The sequence below is a fragment of the Apus apus genome, chromosome 3, assembly GCF_020740795.1.
Source record: "Apus apus isolate bApuApu2 chromosome 3, bApuApu2.pri.cur, whole genome shotgun sequence".
NCBI lineage: Eukaryota > Metazoa > Chordata > Aves > Apodiformes > Apodidae > Apus > Apus apus.
This window is the reverse complement of record NC_067284.1, coordinates 47218492-47235901: the sequence shown is the minus strand read 5'-3', so window position 1 is coordinate 47235901 and position 17410 is coordinate 47218492. Positions and strand designations below refer to the sequence as shown.

The 17410-nt window shown below is 37.6% G+C and overlaps 1 protein-coding gene across 7 annotated transcripts in view; it reads left to right on the top strand.

Annotated features, from left to right (window-relative positions):
- Nucleotides 1-14528, top strand: part of USP34 (ubiquitin specific peptidase 34) — a 135401-nt gene extending 120873 nt beyond the window's left edge. For 5 of the 7 annotated variants that reach the window (XM_051614582.1, XM_051614583.1, XM_051614581.1 and 2 more), the window contains 13 exons: nucleotides 666-823; nucleotides 1976-2054; nucleotides 5648-5774; nucleotides 6121-6228; nucleotides 7277-7381; nucleotides 7506-7630; nucleotides 8659-8811; nucleotides 9771-9894; nucleotides 11540-11619; nucleotides 12047-12187; nucleotides 12313-12459; nucleotides 12773-12932; nucleotides 13228-14528. In XM_051614582.1, the coding sequence (XP_051470542.1) occupies nucleotides 666-823; nucleotides 1976-2054; nucleotides 5648-5774; nucleotides 6121-6228; nucleotides 7277-7381; nucleotides 7506-7630; nucleotides 8659-8811; nucleotides 9771-9894; nucleotides 11540-11619; nucleotides 12047-12187; nucleotides 12313-12459; nucleotides 12773-12932; nucleotides 13228-13838 (2118 nt within the window). In that variant the 3' untranslated portion in view covers nucleotides 13839-14528. The remainder of the gene's footprint in view (nucleotides 1-665; nucleotides 824-1975; nucleotides 2055-5647; nucleotides 5775-6120; nucleotides 6229-7276; nucleotides 7382-7505; nucleotides 7631-8658; nucleotides 8812-9770; nucleotides 9895-11539; nucleotides 11620-12046; nucleotides 12188-12312; nucleotides 12460-12772; nucleotides 12933-13227) is intronic. The other 2 variants (XM_051614587.1, XM_051614586.1) reach the window with 1 other exon arrangement.
- Nucleotides 14529-17410: the final 2882 nt, after the last annotated feature.

Genomic DNA, 17410 nt, shown 5'->3' with positions numbered 1-17410 from the left:
CTGCTGTCATAGTGTGCATCTCCCCTTGGAAGTCTGTTTGGCTTGCCAGGGACTTCAGTTACTCCACTGTGTTTAGTGTTCCCATGCATGTGGGACTTCAGTGAGTTTTAGCACAAGCAGCTTTCTGAATTTTGTTACTTAAAATGTAAAACCATCAGACAATGCTCTTACCCATGCTGCAGAAGATGAGCCTCCATTCCTCAGGGAAAGCCAGGATAGTCACATGGAGCAGGATTTCCAGATTGTTTTCTCTCTCTCTCGTATGTAACAATGAGCTGTGCTGTCAAGAGACTTAAAAGCATCCAGTTAAGGATCATAAGTGTTATCTTAAATATCTGGATCCTAACCCACATGATAAATAGTAAAGGCTAAAAGCAAACTGCATTGAAGATAGATAAGGAATAGCCACAACTTCTATGTCAAAATGTTAGTTTTTAAGAACTGCTTTGTTTTAATCATTTATGGTTAAAATTATTTCCATTTCCGCTGATTTTTATAACTTTTTATAATGCTTAAAAATGTGTTCCCATATAAACTTGCTTACACGTTTGTTTTGTATATTACTTAGTAGAAGCAATACAGGATAAGTAATACAAATAAGAAGATATAAACCATAATGTACTGAGAGAGATTGCTCTAACCTACAATTTTTTAATGTATTTTAGGCTGTAGAAGAGCTGTTTAACCTCATGCAACTGTTTGTAGCCCAGAGACCGGACATGAGAGAGGAAGAGATAGAAGACATCAAGCAGTTTAAGAAAACAACCATAAGCTGTTACCTGCGCTGCTTGGATGGACGGTCCTGTTGGACTACTTTAATAAGGTAGATTAGGAGTGAAGTTGTAGTGTAATAAGTAATCATGTTTTAATAAGAGCTGTATTTTACCAATCGTGAAGTATAATAAAAATTAATGGTTTTATTTTGATATTCTTTTTGAAAAGTATCTTTGTGGATACTTTTATTCAGAAGTGAGCAAACAGAAAGTTACAACTTTTTCAAAAAACATTGTTTGTAAATTTAATTTATTTTAGAATGATTGATCATCTAAAAATTCAGAAACTAGGTAAAGGTTTTACAGAAAACAGGTGTAAACAAATATGTATGTTGTCAGGATTAAAAAATAATGAAAAAATTGAGCCCTTGGAAAAAAACTAAAACCAAATCAATGTTCTAATTCAGCATTTAACCTGAAATTCCATTCTTAGCCTACTGTGGTAGGCTAAGATTGGCAAAGTAGCAATTTCAGCTGCTGTTCCTGACATTTGTTATTCTTGAGCAGAAATGGTTTTTAGAAATACTGCCTGTGGGACGGTTTTATTGTATCGTATCTTCAAATCATTTTTCATGTCTAGTCTGTTTTAGTAGTACATTAGAACCTGTAGCTTGGCTATTTTCAGTATAACCAGAAGTTGCCTGTGTATGTAGGTCAGGTATTGGGGTTTGAAATGCACCTGAAACACACTTGTGACAGGGAGCAGTGGCCTGTGTTACCTGAAGGGATTCCATAGAGCACAGTGATATTTTTCCAAATGCTCTGGAAGAATTGCTTCATTGAGAGGAATGATTCATTAGTTGTCCATCATCATTTATTTTCTATCCTGCTGTAAGCATAAAATGTTCTGATACAAATGTTTTTATACATTTAAAAGTCCAAGCATTTGCTTACTGAATATATTTAAATTAATCATTTGACAAGCAGAAATTTCTGTCTTTTAAAGTACATTATTTTTCTCAGTTTTTATCATTTTTGCTGACATTATTTGGGAAATATTTATGTAGAGCTTGTTTATAAATTACATTCTATAACATAAAGTTAACATGAAGGAAGTTCTTTTGTTCTTTTGTGGGTTTTTTGTTCTTCTGTGATTATTTTCCAAAACGCATTATGAGCTTAACATTTTTAAGCATTTGCATGAATTATGAAATGACGATAGGTAATTTTCAGTGTTCTTAATGTTTGGATTTTTTTCCTAGTGCCTTCAGAATATTACTAGAATCTGATGAAGACAGACTTCTTGTTGTGTTTAACAGAGGATTGATTCTGATGACTGAGGTAAATACTTTCTTATTTCATTACAATAAACATCTCACTTACTTATCAAGTCCTTCCTTTCTGACAATGCGTTTGCTTTAAATTGTTTTAATATGGTATCATATGAAATAGATGAAATGTGTTAAGTACTGCCATGCACGTGAAACCTTAAAAATCATATGGATCATAGGAAGGACAAAAAAAGATTTACTGACATTTTTCTGTATCTAAGCACCAATGTAGTAGGAGGTGAAGTAAGTAAATTTGAGACGATACAGACCTTAATGCAAGATAAAGGTAACAGATTAGCTGATGATAAGAGATTTGGTAGGATTATTGTAAAAGGATGTAATTTTAATACAAAAGATGACCAAGAAGTAAAAGGGTGATGCATCATCTCGTGTATCAAGGATAGATACAGTTGCTCTGAGGTTCAGAATGGAGAGCAAACTAGGTCTACTGAAAAAGCTGCAACTAGTAAGAGGTGTCACAAGTAGTAGGAAATCAGTCTTGGCTTCTTCACAGAGGTACTTTCCCTGTCGTCTTCAATAAAATTTCTTTAGTTGTAAAAAGATAATCAGGAAAATGTTTGCCTGCTTCTCAAGACAGAGGGAAAGCCACAAACAAATGATGTTGAGAGGAGTGAGTTTATGCTGTTTTGGTGCCATTCTCTTCATTAGAGATAACAGTGAGTGGATGGTGAGCACAGTCACACAATTACTACTAGCTAAGAAGTGTTACAGCAACAGATTAAGATACAGAAGTAACTTAAAGGATACTCAGATGCAATTGTGATTAACATTTCTGAGCACTTCTTTGAGGCACTTCTGAGGCAGTTCTCCCTGTCTCTCCTACCTGTTGTGCTTTCATTTGCAAGAAGGAGCAGTCTAAGAACACACAAACTAGATTTCTTTGCAATGAAACTAAACCCAGAATGCATTTCTGGAGCACATACAGTGTATTCCAGTTGTAAATGGATATTTGGTCCATGAGACCAGACCAGAGTTAGTTCAAAATAGGGGGGGGAAGAACTAATAACACAGCCCTTAAATGGATATAGTTTGGATGTTAAACACCTGCCCACCAGCAGCTGCACTGTACAGATCTGCTTGTACTCTTCTGCAGTAATGTAGGAAAAGCCTAAAAGATGTTGCTGGAAAAGCTCAGAACTAGTAGTGGCTGCTTTTTTAAGATCAGGGAGATACTAGGTGACTGAAAAAGGGCATGTACAATCTTTATCTTATTTTCTCCTTCTCAAGATGGGTGTAAGATGTTGGATTCCATTCAACACTTCCATTATTGAGCTGATGGATTAGAATGTGTGTTTATTAAATGGCAGTGCACAGTGGGGAAGGACACTACATCCTTTGGAGAACAAGAATAAAGATCAAGATTGTCTGAATGTGTTGGAGGAAGTGTAAAAAAATGTGATGCAGTTCATTCTTGGCATATGTAGAATAGTGTATTCAGGGAGCTATAATAAAGTGGTAAAAATCTATGATTCAAGACAAGTGGAGAGGAGGTAGCTGTAGCTGGTACAGTAAATGCGATACTGGAATAAATTGCTTCTGAAGGTGTCAGCCAGCACAACTGGAAGTCATCAGGAGGACTTTGAGCAAACATCTGTCAAGGATATAAAGATATTTAGTCTGCCTTAAGGCATGTGGATGGACTGGATGATGCTTTGAGATTGATTTTATCCCCATTTTTATATGGTTTCTATAAAAAAAATAATTTTTTTATGCCACAAGTTTGTATTTCCTAGGACAAAGTGTGATACAAAAAGCTGAAATTACAAAATCAGTTGGAAAAATAAAAATTAAGACACTGCAGTACTGTTTGAAAACAGATTTTACGAGCCTGCTACAAATGTCAGCCTTTTGATTTACTACAATCAGTTAGCTAGCTTACATTCAGTACAATGGGGCTAGAATGTTAGGAACTGAGCTATAACTTTATTCATATTTGGAATTCATAAGTAGACTAAGATACATACATGCATCTGTATTAAAGCAACTTGTTTAACAGCTTAGTTAACCTTGTTTCATGCTAACAATGGTTATTGAAGTTTATAACTAATGGTAAAATAAGATGCAAGTTGTCCTATGTAAAACATTACTAGACATTAGATAAAATTAAAATGTTCATTTTCTAGATGAGTTGCTTTGCATCTTGAAATTACGAGGCCTTATAGTTTCTCTTGTTCACTGGAAGTGCTTTGCATGGTGAAAAATGCCTGCGTTGAGGAGTTGTTACACCTAGAGAAGTTTTCCACTAAGCAGGGTTAGCCATGTGTCTTTTATCTTCACTAGAACATAAAAATGGCATATCAAGATTTGGCATTATAGGGAAGGAGATTACTGTTTCTTTAGCTTGAAAATTATCCCAGCAGATTGAATATCATTTCTTGTGCTAGGGTTTTTTGCAGTTTGGAAATGAGTTGCTTTTCCTTCCCAGTATTTCTGTAAATCACAGATCCCCAGAAGGTATTTTAGTTACAAAAGGAGAAGCAATTAATCTGCTGTACAGTCATATAGCTTATGTCCTTAAGCAGCAGTTTGAAAAATGACTAGCATCTATATTAATCTTAGGTTTTTTCCCAAAATTCACGGAATCACAGAACTGTCAGCGTTGGAAAGGACCTCTAATGATCATCTAGTCCAACCCCCCCATAAAGCAGGATCCCCTAAAGCACGTTACTCAGGACTGCATACAGGCAGATCTGAGTATCTCCAGAGAAGGGGACTTCAGCAAATTTCCTGGGCAGCCTGTTCCAGTGCTCTATCACCCTCACTTTAAATAAGTCACATACCAGTGTCTTGTCTTTATGCATCTCTAATGTCACTTTGTGTGTTGACACAGAAAGGTCAGGATTACAGGTGTATAAAAATACTGTGTCTGAATTTGTGCTTTGTTTATTAGGTTTTAGGTAAACATGTGAAAACTTTGTAGTTATTTTGAGCCACTTATATAAAGCTTTACCTTGAAAACAAATTAAGGCTGTTTTTAAAAATCTGTAATCTGTATTGGATGTGCTCACAAAAGTGCTCATTTCTTGAGTTGAGATGGGTGGTAGCTAGTTGTGGAGGGGTTAATGTTAACAATAAACTTTACAAATTTCCCTCTGGCATGCACATGATAAAAAATAATTAGGACTCTAGTTTTTGGGTTAGGTGAGAAGAACAAAAATCAGCTTTTTGGTCAAAGGCAAGTTTCACTTTAACCCCTCAAACAAGACTGACTACCTGTTGGTCATTGTTACCAGAACTTGATGTCCACTTCAGCAGTTGCATTTGGTTGTTACAGAACTTGGTCACTCATTTGTTCACTCTCTTTCCTTCTCCCTTTCTGTCCCTTTCCCCCACCTCCTTTTTCTTTTCTTTTTTTTTTTTTTTTTAGTTTAATCTATTAGTATAAAACTATACTAATTTTGTATACAGATTTATTCTCTTTTTAAATGTCATTGAGTAATTTTGGGATGACATCTAGTGCAGTATTTTTTGATATATCTTGTTTGAGCTTGTAAAAAGTGGTATCTGTAGGACAGAAATATAAATGATAACAAGTGTGTTGATTTCGGAACATAAAGTTGTGGCTTTTCTTTCTCTCTGTAGTCCTTTAATACATTGCACATGATGTACCATGAGGCCACAGCTTGCCATGTGACTGGAGACCTGGTAGAACTTCTGTCTATTTTCCTCTCAGTTCTTAAGTCAACGCGTCCGTATCTTCAAAGAAAAGGTTTGATTATAACTCTCCAAAGGATTATGCCTGTTGACTGTGAATTAATTTTTATGACCAAAACCCCCATATTTTATCTTGCTTATTATCTGTGTTTAAAAACTTCCCACGTAGTAGGAGGTGTGATTACTAACAGTTACTAAATGGTTACTTATTGAATTATTTATTGACAAAATGTGAAACTAGATAGTTAATAGTATTAGACCAGTGAGATGTAAAAGTTTTCTAGATTGATTCCAATCATGCTAGAGGAAAAAGAGATTCTTCAGCAGTCAAATTCAATGCTTTATTTAATGAGCTTTTGAGAAATCACCTGACCAGATTTCTATGATTGTTGCATTTGCAGATGTGAAGCAAGCTCTCATTCAGTGGCAGGAGCGAATTGAATTTGCCCACAAGCTCTTAACTCTGCTAAATTCCTACAGCCCTCCAGAACTTAGGAACACTTGTATTGGTAAGTTCTATCAGTGTAACTGCCTGTCAGGAAGGACCTGTTAGACACAGTTTCCTGCTTTGAAATTTAAACTCCATTTTTGCAAGTGCGAATGCTTATTAGATACTCTGTAGGTGGGGGTTGTTTATATAACTATTGTCAATACATAAATACTGCTCATGTTCCTATTGTAAATAATTCTGTTTTTGTCAGGTTAATACTAATATTTCTACTTCCCCAAGCATGCAGACTGTGTGCAAAAAGTCAGCCTTCATTTTGAGAGACCAGTTTGCTACCTGATAAGGGGCATGATCAAGGAATAACTCCTGAGTTCAGTGTCAGTGAGTTTAGAATCAAGTCCCTAATCTTACTCTGAAATTCAAGTACTAACACATGCTCCACTCAGAAGGATGCATGGTGACCATGTTAGTCTGAGTAACAGCATTTAGTGTTCGTTTTTATGATCCATTATTGCAACATATAATAAAAGTAGCTTGTAGAATTACATGGTTTTGCTTTTAAGTGTAGACATTATATATATAATTGTCTTTCTTGCATTAGAAGACCTATTTTAAGAAGTTCTTTTATTTTTTTAAACATTATGTAAAGGATATAATATGCATGTTTACGCATGCTGATGAAGGCCTAAAACTGTGTCCAAATTACCTTTTTTTGTGTGATTTGAGTGCATTTTCCCCTTATTTTGAGTGCCTATCTCATTGTCCTCCTGACTGCTGCTGGTTGACATTTTCCAGGCATCAAACCCGCTATGTTTAAGAAGAAGGAAAAGGGTAATTTTATCGAGCTTCTACTTTCTGCAAACTGGCACCCTCTCACTGGTGGTTGATCTACTACTGAGCAGGTTTTCTCCCAGTGGCAGCGGTGAAGGGAATCTTGGCTGGTTCAGGGGTGTTCATGTGCTATTCACGGTAGAGGCACCCCCACAGTGCACACTAAGTGCAGCAAAAGTGATAAGAAAGAGAGTTTGCAAATGCATGAGCCTTAAGTTAAACTGTTTGCTGTTAAGAAATAACAATATGTAATAGCAAAAACAACTTTTTGTTTGTAGATGTCCTCAAGGAGCTTGTACTTTTAAGTCCTCATGATTTCCTACATACTCTGGTTCCATTTCTACAGCACAATCATTGTACATACCACCACAGTAATATCCCAAGTAGGTATTTCAGTGATTGTATTTTGAAGTTCTCTTACACTGTTATTACTGTATCGTGTTCCTTGCTGATGTCAAATATTGACCTTCTTAATATATCCCTATTTTATCCTAACTTATACTACAGTGTCTCTTGGACCTTATTTTCCATGTCGTGAAAATTTGAAATTAATAGGGGGGAAGAGCAATATTCGCCCTCCACGTCCTGAACTTAATATGTGCCTCTTGCCTACCATGGTGGAAGCCAGCAAGGTATGTAAATGGATGGTCTTAAAATAGCTACTTCTTTATTGTTTTCCTGTTTTTATACAAGTATAAGAATCCAGTAGCATAATGCATTTACGTTTTCTTTATAAACAAAGCATAATTCTTCTTCAAGATGTGTTGTCCTCATATACTCCATTCTAGATGTGCACTCCAGAAGCACCATTTCCCTGCCCTTGGTGATACAATGCTTCATATTCCAGACTTGATAAGGGTTTGAATCTTGTATCCAGGAAAAAAACACAGCACACATTTTTCTAATCTTCAGTCTGTTTGTAGCATTTATAAAGGAAATTCAGGAACTGCCCACAGATTGTCCAAATGGGTTTCAAAGGATGTTAAGATTTATTACCAGACAGCTAAGTAGATCCTCCAGGTTTCATTAGAGTCCATTCCACCGGGGCTGAGGCATAACGTGCTATTTGTTTGGGTAAAATACCACCAGCACCTAGACAGAAATACTGTCTAGGGCTTTAAGTCTTTCACTTTCCTTTTTCCCCTCTCTGGGCTTCCTGATGGGATGCCACCTTCAGTGGGGCTGCTTCGTAGTCACTTGCCACGTCCCATTATTACAGGTGCAGCAACGGTGGGATTCAGCTCACATAACTTTGCCTATCTAAAAGGTCCGACTCTTCCTATGGTTCATGGTGATAAGTAGTTTTGCTTGGAAGGAGATCATTACACTCCTTCCTGTCCTAGAAATGTGAGTGCAGATGAGGTGACTTTTCCTATGGAAGGGTCTCTCCACTGACTGCAGGGAATACGGAAATGACTAGATTTTAGATAGCTAAAGTCAGGTAAGATGAATCCCACCCGGAAAGGAATATGTATGGACAATCATTTGAAGAAGGCAAACTGGTTACTTGCTGTACAGTAACTGTGGTTCTTCAAGATGCTTTGTCCACACAGATTCTGTGGTCCTCCTCCTGTGCTAACTCCAAATCCTGTCATAGGGGATTCTTATCGGTGAAGGAATTGAGTGGTGGTTGAAGCCGCCATACCCCTTATGCCCTCAGGTACAGTGGTCGCAAGGACACACTGGGTGCAGGCACAGCCCCAGTGGACACTGCTATTCAGAAAGAATCCAAGCTCCTGCACATGGGGCCTGTGTGCACGTAGATGGGAATCTGTGTGGGCAACACATTTCGAAGAAGCACGGTTACTGTAGGGTAAGTAGCCCTTCTTTTTTAAAGCTTTCAAACTGATGCTTTGTCTATTTGTGCACCATCAAATTTACTGTATAACCAAAGTTCTTTAAAAATTGTGTAGAGCCAGAAATCACCTGTATTAGTTACTTCTCTCATGTATGCAGAGGTAATAGATGAGACACTAAATAATGTAAATATTTGTACAAAAAAGTCACCATATTACACGGCATGGTATTTTACACTTGAGAATGAATTATATACATTAGGAACCAGAAGAGTTTTAAACCTCTAAAGCCACATCCACTATTACATTTCCCTGTGGTTTTGCATGCTTATTTTTCATTCATTTGTCTTGTATAAGATTGCATTTGTTTGCTCAAGTTTTTGAGATTACCTTTTGGCTATCTGGTCTACAGAAGTTGATACCTTTTTCAGTGTATACATCCAAAATATATTAAAATAGTGGCACACAAACCCCTTGGCATATATTTATCATTTGGTTTGAGACATTCCTGAAAATACTGTATTGAAAACTTGTGAAGCTCAGTCTGGAGAAAATTCTGACTGCGACAGATCGTAACTGACAAATTATTATTTAAAAAGCAGTAGTTTATGTATATATCTAGGTATCTGTATATGATATAAAATGAGTGTGTTCCTTTCTTGTCATCTTCAAGATGTGGTATTTGTGGCTTTGTGTCTTCTCAGTCTGTTGATTCAGAAACTTGCAATAGAAGTTTGTACTGGTGGGGGAACTGCCTTTGCCATCCCTCCTCTGACCTCACTGTTGTGCTTGCCATGGGCTTGGTGAGGAGAGAGCTGGGCTGGGTTAGACCTGGAAATTCCCATCGTGTTTCCCTATAGTAACCGATGAAACATTTTAGGGCAAGAAGTGCAGTAACATTAAGTTAGATGCTTAGGAACTCTGGTTGCTGTCCAGTTGCCTATGTAGTTTAAATTAAGCTCTCTTAAATCTTCAGGGCAAAGATGATGTTTACGATCGCATGCTGCTAGACTACTTCTTCTCCTATCATCAGTTCATCCACCTGTTATGTCGAGTTGCAATCAACTGTGAAAAGTTTACTGAAACTTTAGTTAAAATGAGTAAGTACAAATGTTATACAGCCTAAGGATTTTTTTTTCTGAGATAACTGTGAGTTGAGTGTTTCTCCCCTAAGTTTTGTATTCAAACTCTTTCAGAAAAAGCAGAGCTTGTGAAACTTGCTGTATTAATCATTCTGGAAATTATTTTTACTCATAAAACTGCACAATGTGTATTATATGGCTCTGTCTGTCACAGGACTTGTCATGCTTCAACCTGTCCAGAAGGGAGCTGAGGCAATCAGTAAGAACTCAATCTCCTTGCACATATTGAGTTTAATACAGGACTCACTTAAGGTTTTTTGGGTTGATCTGTTTTTTGGTTTCTTTTTTTGGCAGTTTAAATGGCTTTGGGTCAGATCCTGAACCCTCAGCACCTCTGACAAAGCCATGAATTGGCAATCTGCCCAGGTGCATACAGAGACAGCCAGCCAGTCTCAGTCAGCACTGGTTCTGTTGTTACCAACCCAGGTTTATTTTACTCCATAGTTTTAGGAACCATCACAGTTAATTAAGTTTATAACCATTCAGTCTTGTAGTTTGTACTAGTTCAGCTCTGCCAGTAGGTATCTCCAGTATTTGCATTTATTTATGTTACAATGTAACCTATGTATTTATGTGTGTCTACAAGGCTTTGCTGTACATTGCTGGCTTTATCTGTCTGAGTCCTCCAGCCATTCAGCTGCTTCCCACCTTGAATTACCCCACGTGCTACTCCAGAGGCACATTGTGGGGCTTTTAAATTTTGTCTAGCACTACGGATGCTAGGATAAGCCAAGTTACTCAGTGTGGTACGTGCAGATGCAAAAACCTCCATGTCACGCAGGCAGTTATTACATGGACACACAGGCTGGGAGCCAGTTCCCTTTCTCCCGTCAGTTCTCTAAAAATCAGACATATAGACAGATTTTCCTCTGTAGTTAGTGGAGTGTTGTAGATTCCTTTCAAGAGAAATTTATCTATCTTCTGATTCTTAACTATGTGAAGCAGAGTGAACCACCTTCTGACAAGACCTGCTTGTTTTCCTGTTTTCTCTGCCTGTAGGAGCTGGCTACCCAGCTATGATTTAATACCACTTATAGACAAATGAAACTATACAAAATTCATCATGATAGTGGAATGTTCTTTTGATCCCCTGAATCACCTGTTTGCCTCGTTGTTTCTGATGCTCTTATGACTGTAGTGCTGGCATTATTAATGTACTACAAGTTGTGTTAAAGTGTACTGGGAATGTGTATTGTTTCCTTTTGCTCAGTGCATCTCTGTCATGGTCTTAGGTAACAATGGTGCTTGCATTAATAATTAAGATCACCCTTTTAAAATTATATGCTATTTTTAAGAAAAGGTATTTAAAACCCTTAAGTACCGTAGCTGACTGGTTGAAAATGTGCAACAGCAATACAACAACCTGATTACAAACCCAGAACTAAAGCCAGCTCTTCAGTTTTGTTACATTTCACAGAAAAGCTGAAGGAATACATGTATTTATTAAGCATACTGTAAAAACTTTACAAATTATAGGTCTGATTATAAAAAAATGATAGCATGTGTTCTTGTAAAATGACAGGGCACCTTGGTACTACTTTTATCAGGAATTATCTCCAACAAAATTCTCATACAGTAACTTTACTTTCTCATGAAATTTCAGGTGTCCTAGTTGCATATGAAGGCTTACCACTCCATCTCGCATTATTCCCCAAGCTTTGGACTGAGCTTTGTCAGACTCAGGTAAGAGCCAGTGGGTTGGAGAATTAACAGAATGGAAATAGAGGCAAAATACAATGAATGTGAAACAGAGATTAACCTGTCAATTTTAACTAGTAGGTGCTGGTTAATCACTGAAAATACAGGATGCTGTAGGTGGCTCACAAGTTGATGCCAGCCCTTCTCATCCATATTGATGGTGATAGACTTGCATTCCTATGGAATCAACTTCCTAACAAGAAAATGTAAAATAATAATTGACAGTAATTAATTTGTACAATTTACTGATACCTGATAGACCTGAAATATTTATATCAGTAAGAGTGGTCCAGTATAAATTAAGAAAATGAGTGGGCCTGGCTGGATGTCTCCAGGTAAGAGCAGCTGCAAACAACAGCACAGCAGTGCCGTAAACCTGTGCTGACTGTGCTGCCTTCTCTCTCTCCACCAGTCTGTCATGTCAAAGAACTGCGTGAAGCTCCTCTGTGAAGATCCAGTTTTTGCAGAATATATAAAATGTATTCTGATGGATGAAAGGACCTTTCTTAACAACAACATTGTGTACACCTTTCTGACCCATTTTCTTCTAAAGGTAGGTGATCTTTCAGCAGTGATTTCTAATTCAAGAAACACAGTCGTATATGCTGTTTCAGTTCAGGATACTGTTTTCACAGTTCTGGTTTTTGTGGTTTAAAAAAGAATGTATTCTTTTCACAGGTGCAAGGGCAGGTGTTTTCTGAAGCAAACTGTGCCAACTTAATCAATACTCTAATTACAAATCTAATAAACCAGTATCAAAGCCTAGAATCTGACTTCAGCAACCAGAGAGTTGAAATTTCCAAAGCAAGCTCTACTTTAAATGGGGTGAGTCTTTTCTAAGCCATTCAAGTACCGGCATCACTTTGGAGCCAGCTTATTTTCTATGGAAACTCCTCAGTGCCATGTGCCAGGTTCTAATTAAAGAGGTGACCACTGTTAGCTCTATTTTGTAAGCTGGACTCCTTGGTGAGAGCATGGAAGGCTGCCTTAACTGGCTGTTCGTAAATATATTTGATCTTTTTGATGTTCAGAACATGTTGAAGTCTCTGCTTACTGCACAAATCTGTCTGTGTGTAGGGTTAACTAAATCAGAACGTGAAATAAGGCTGGTTACATTTCCTTGCTTACGTGTTTTTAGGACCTCCGAGCACTTGCCTTGCTGCTGTCAGTGCACACTCCCAAACAGCTCAATTCAGCCCTGGTTCCAACGTTGCAAGAGCTTTTAAATAAATGTAGAGCCTGTCAGCAACAGAGGAACTCACTACAAGAGCAAGAAGCCAAAGAAAGAAAAACTAAAGGTGTGTCTTCTATAAGCGTCTTTCTCTACCAATTCTAAGGTTTTACACAATTAATGCATTGTTTCCTCACCACTGAAGTTGGGCCACTTCTTGGCTCCAAACCTCAACACTACACAAGAAATATTTTACTATGGAGCTAAAATTCTAGGCAACACATGAATCTTCTATAAGGAAAGTAGTATTTACTGAAGTAGTGTTTAATACGGAAAAGGATAAAAATGTGAAAGGCCTGTTACTTGGATGTATGGCATGAACACAACATGTTTTCCTAAGCAAGTTTTCTTTTTCCTTGCAGATGATGAAGGAGCTACTCCTGTAAAGAGAAGGCGGGTCAGCAGCGATGAGGAGCACACTGTAGACAGCTGCATCAGTGATTCAAAAACGGAACCCCGGGAGGCGCTGACACCAACAAGCACTTCAGATAACGAGACACGGGACTCTTCCATCATTGACCCAGGCACTGAGCAAGATCCTCCTTCCCCTGAGAACAGTTCTGTCAAAGAGTACAGAATGGAAGTCCCATCTTCATTTTCAGAAGACATAATGTTAGCGACGCGGTCACAGCACACAGAAGAGCAGCCAGGAAACGGTAAATTTGAAGAATGCAAAGAATTTAAAGACCTGCAGACTTCCAAGGATTCCATTGGAGCTGAGGAGGACTCGGAGTTTCCTTCCACATCGATTTCGTCAGTTTTATCTGACCTCGCAGATTTGAGGAGCTGTGATGGTCAAGCCTTACCATCCCAGGACCCTGAAACTAGTTTATCAATCAGTTGTGGCCATTCCAGAGGACTTTTTAGTCACATGCAGCAGCATGACATTTTAGACATCCTGTGTAGGACCATTGAGTCAATGATTCACGTGGTCACAAGGATATCTGGAAAAGGAAATCAAGCTGCTTCTTGACATTAGATGGAGCATGTCTGCTTTTAAGTCCTTTTTTTTTTTTTTTTTCCTCCTCCCCCAAATGCTCTTTGTATAAGTTTTGCTTATTTCTGTTTTGTGCTTCAGTTTGTCCAGTGCTCTCTGCTTGAATGGCAAGATAGATTTATATGCTTAATTCTTGGTCAGGCAGAACTCAGATTTTTCTTTTCTTTCTTTCCTTTTTTTTTCCCCCCCTCTTTTTTTGTTTTTTTTGCATCTACCGTACACTTTCTTAAAGGGCAATCAGATAATGGATATGTTTTATGTAATTAAGAGTTCACTGTAGTGGCTTTCATTTAATATGGCTGTCTGGGAGAACAGGGCCTCCTTGCCCTGTATGATGTAATTTAAACTTATGGCATTTTTACTGTGTATAATATGGTGTCCTCTGTGCCAGTTTTGTACCTTATAATAGAGGCAGATTGCCTCAGATCGCTGTGGTTCTTATTATCAAAATTAAGTTTACTTGTATACTAAACAACCACAAGAAATTTGATTCTGTAAAGAATCCTCTTTAGCTGTGGCCTGGCAGTATATATATGGTGCTTTATTTAACAGAATACCTGTGGAGGAAATAAAGCACACTTGATGTAAAATTAATTGTTTTATTTTTATTGACATGATCAATTGCTATTCTGTGCACTTCATTAAACTGATTGTGATGACTTTTCATTTGTTTATAATACGTTGCTTCAGTCTTTGGATTTCTCATCAAAGACAACTTCAAAAATTAAACACCTGCAGAGAGAAATGATGACCCAATGTATATAACTGATGTAAATGTTGGTCCTTTTCTGGTTTACTTTGCATGTTCAGTCGCACAGTTAGAGGGACTGGTGGTTGTTTTTGTTTTTGCACATAATGTGAGAAAATGTACTTGTGTCAGAAACTGGTGGAACTTTTAATTTCCCTAATTTTAACCTGTGTTAGCCCTACTTTTCTCCTGTGCCATTTGCAGACTTCCTTCCTTTTTTCCCCTCTACCTGTACTGCCCCGGGGCCTGCTCCACCTGGCCAGACTCCCTTGCTTTCTTGACAACTTCTCCATCCCCTGAAATGCTGGAATGACTTTTATCACCTTTCCTTGTCACATTTCCTCCTGTTATTTCTCAGCAATATCCATTTCCTATGTGATCTTTCAGACTGTCAATGAAACTGGTTTTAATATCTTGATTAAACTTCATTTTCAGCTTCATTTCCCAGTTGCTTAGCTCATTTGTATTTCTATTGTCTTCATAATGCATCTATCGTGGTCTTTTTTCTTCTAAATTCCTTCATTCTGTCTACCATTTAATGTGGTTTAGCATCATTTGCTTCTCCATGATTCTATTGTGATGCTTTGTGACTCCTCTTACTCTTTGAATCTACTCTCTATCTTTTTAACCTTCTGTAATTAATTAGTTCTGTCTTTGAAGTTTAGACTTTATGTTCCCCTTTATTAACACTTCTATTCCTGCATTTACAGACACTATATTGATCCTTAGTGAGTGTTTAAGTTGGTCTCTTTATTATTCAGACATGAAGTAATGTTTTCACTCTCTTTAGGAATAATTTCATTACCCTTTCTGATCAACTCCTCCACAGATTGCAACTTCAGAGAAATCAACAGCTTCTGCTCACAACTTCTACATAACAAATATCAGAGGTCACCTGTCAAGTCTTCTACCAACACAACTAATGGTTAAGATGTCTTTAGGAAGATATTCACCTGTCAATCAAGAGATGAAGCAGCCATCATACCCTTTGGTGAGTAGCCTTAATTAATCTAATTAAAAAGGTGCCTCTGATTTTGGTATGTTCTGACTTCACCTTTCAGCTATTGTACGTTGTTGGCTTTCACTTCTCATAAGAGTGAGAGAGATGGCATCATAATTCTGTTACTACAGAGTGGGATTCTGTTTTTTGTGATATTTTTCTCTTTATTTTGAACCCTTTTTTGAACTGTATACCAAGTATAATCAGCATTTTAGTAATTTTCATAAATGATACACAAGTAATTCACCCCTCCTCCTCTGTTTCCAGATGAACATTACCCCTCTGTGTTCAGCTGATTACTGACTAGATCCTTTTATTTTTTGGAAGTCTTCCTCTACAGACCTTCATATCATTTGCAAATGCTGTTAGTGGTAATTTTGTATTGTATGGTCAATTATTTTCTCACATGTAGATAACTGGTGATTTTGAATCCCACTGGAAGTCCATTTGTTTGCTGACTGTTTTCCACTCACCAAGAAGTTACTGCTGCAGTGACGTGGTATGGCAGTGACATAGTATGCCTCTCTAAGCGAGGCACCTTCATGCAGCAAGACACGCCTTGTACACACCAGCTACATCAGGCCAGCAGTTCCCTTGCAACCTCTTTGAAAAGCTACAGCAAATCTCATGCACCATTAAAAAGCACATTGCTCAGCTCCAGTTGAGTGAATCTCCTGTAGTCCTAAACTGACTAAATGTAATACTACCTTTTCTATTACTTTGCCCAAAAGTTGTGTCAAGATTATCAGCAGTATCTTTATTTTTACTGCTCTTACATTACCTTCCAATGTCCCCCTTCATTTTCCAGGAAATTTTACTGGGAATTTTTTCCTAGTATTTAGTTTTTTAAACAAAAGGAAGGGGTACCTGCACAAACGTGTCTCCTCTTGTGTATCCTTGTTTACACCTGTTTCTTTATCTTCTTGTCACTCATTTTACATGTTCTGTAAGTCCTGATTTTTTCCACAGCATTCCTTCTATTTTACTTTGAATCAATTTTCTAGTTTGTATTTTTTTGCCTTCATGAATGCTTTTTTTATCCCTGTATTTGAAAACTCCAACTTTAACTGGCTTCCTCAGTCCCTTAACACTTTTATTCTCTTCTCTGGCTCATCCCACCTCTCATTTAATTATGTATTTCTTCCTGGAAGTCCCACTCCTGTTTAACTAATTAAGCTTTAAAAATGCTTTCTCCTTCCACTGTCCTCATTGTGCACAGTCCCCAACAGCCAGCTTCTACCTCCTGGACTTAACCCATTAAGACCCTCCTCTACACTGATTTTTGGCTACAGTCTTACAAATCTTGACTTGCACATTTGTTTTTCCTTTTAGCTTTCTCAGGGACCAGGTTGTTGTCCAGAATCTTACCAGTTTATGAAAGTGCTACATCACAAACAAAAGTACCTTTTCCTCTTTCTGCTTTGCCACTTCTTTCATGCTGCTCACTCTCCCTGGAATGTCTTCTCTCCTTAAAACACATGAATTCCAATCAGTACAAGTATATTTCCCATAAACTCTCTACATCTGTCTCTACTCCTGCTGTTTTCTGTTGTATTGGGAAAATGTTAGGATAAGGAACACTTCACAGGGACTTACTTAGAAAACAAACTACATTTATCATACTGTGATTACATTACGTTTATCATCATACTGTTACTAAATAATGTGTAACTCCTAATCCAGCTCAAGGGCTGAGGATGATGAGTATTTCAACGTCTTTTGGTTTTATTACACTCTTGCAGAGTCTATGAGAAATTTTAGCACTCAAGAGTAAATTGTTTTGCCTCCCTAAGACAACAA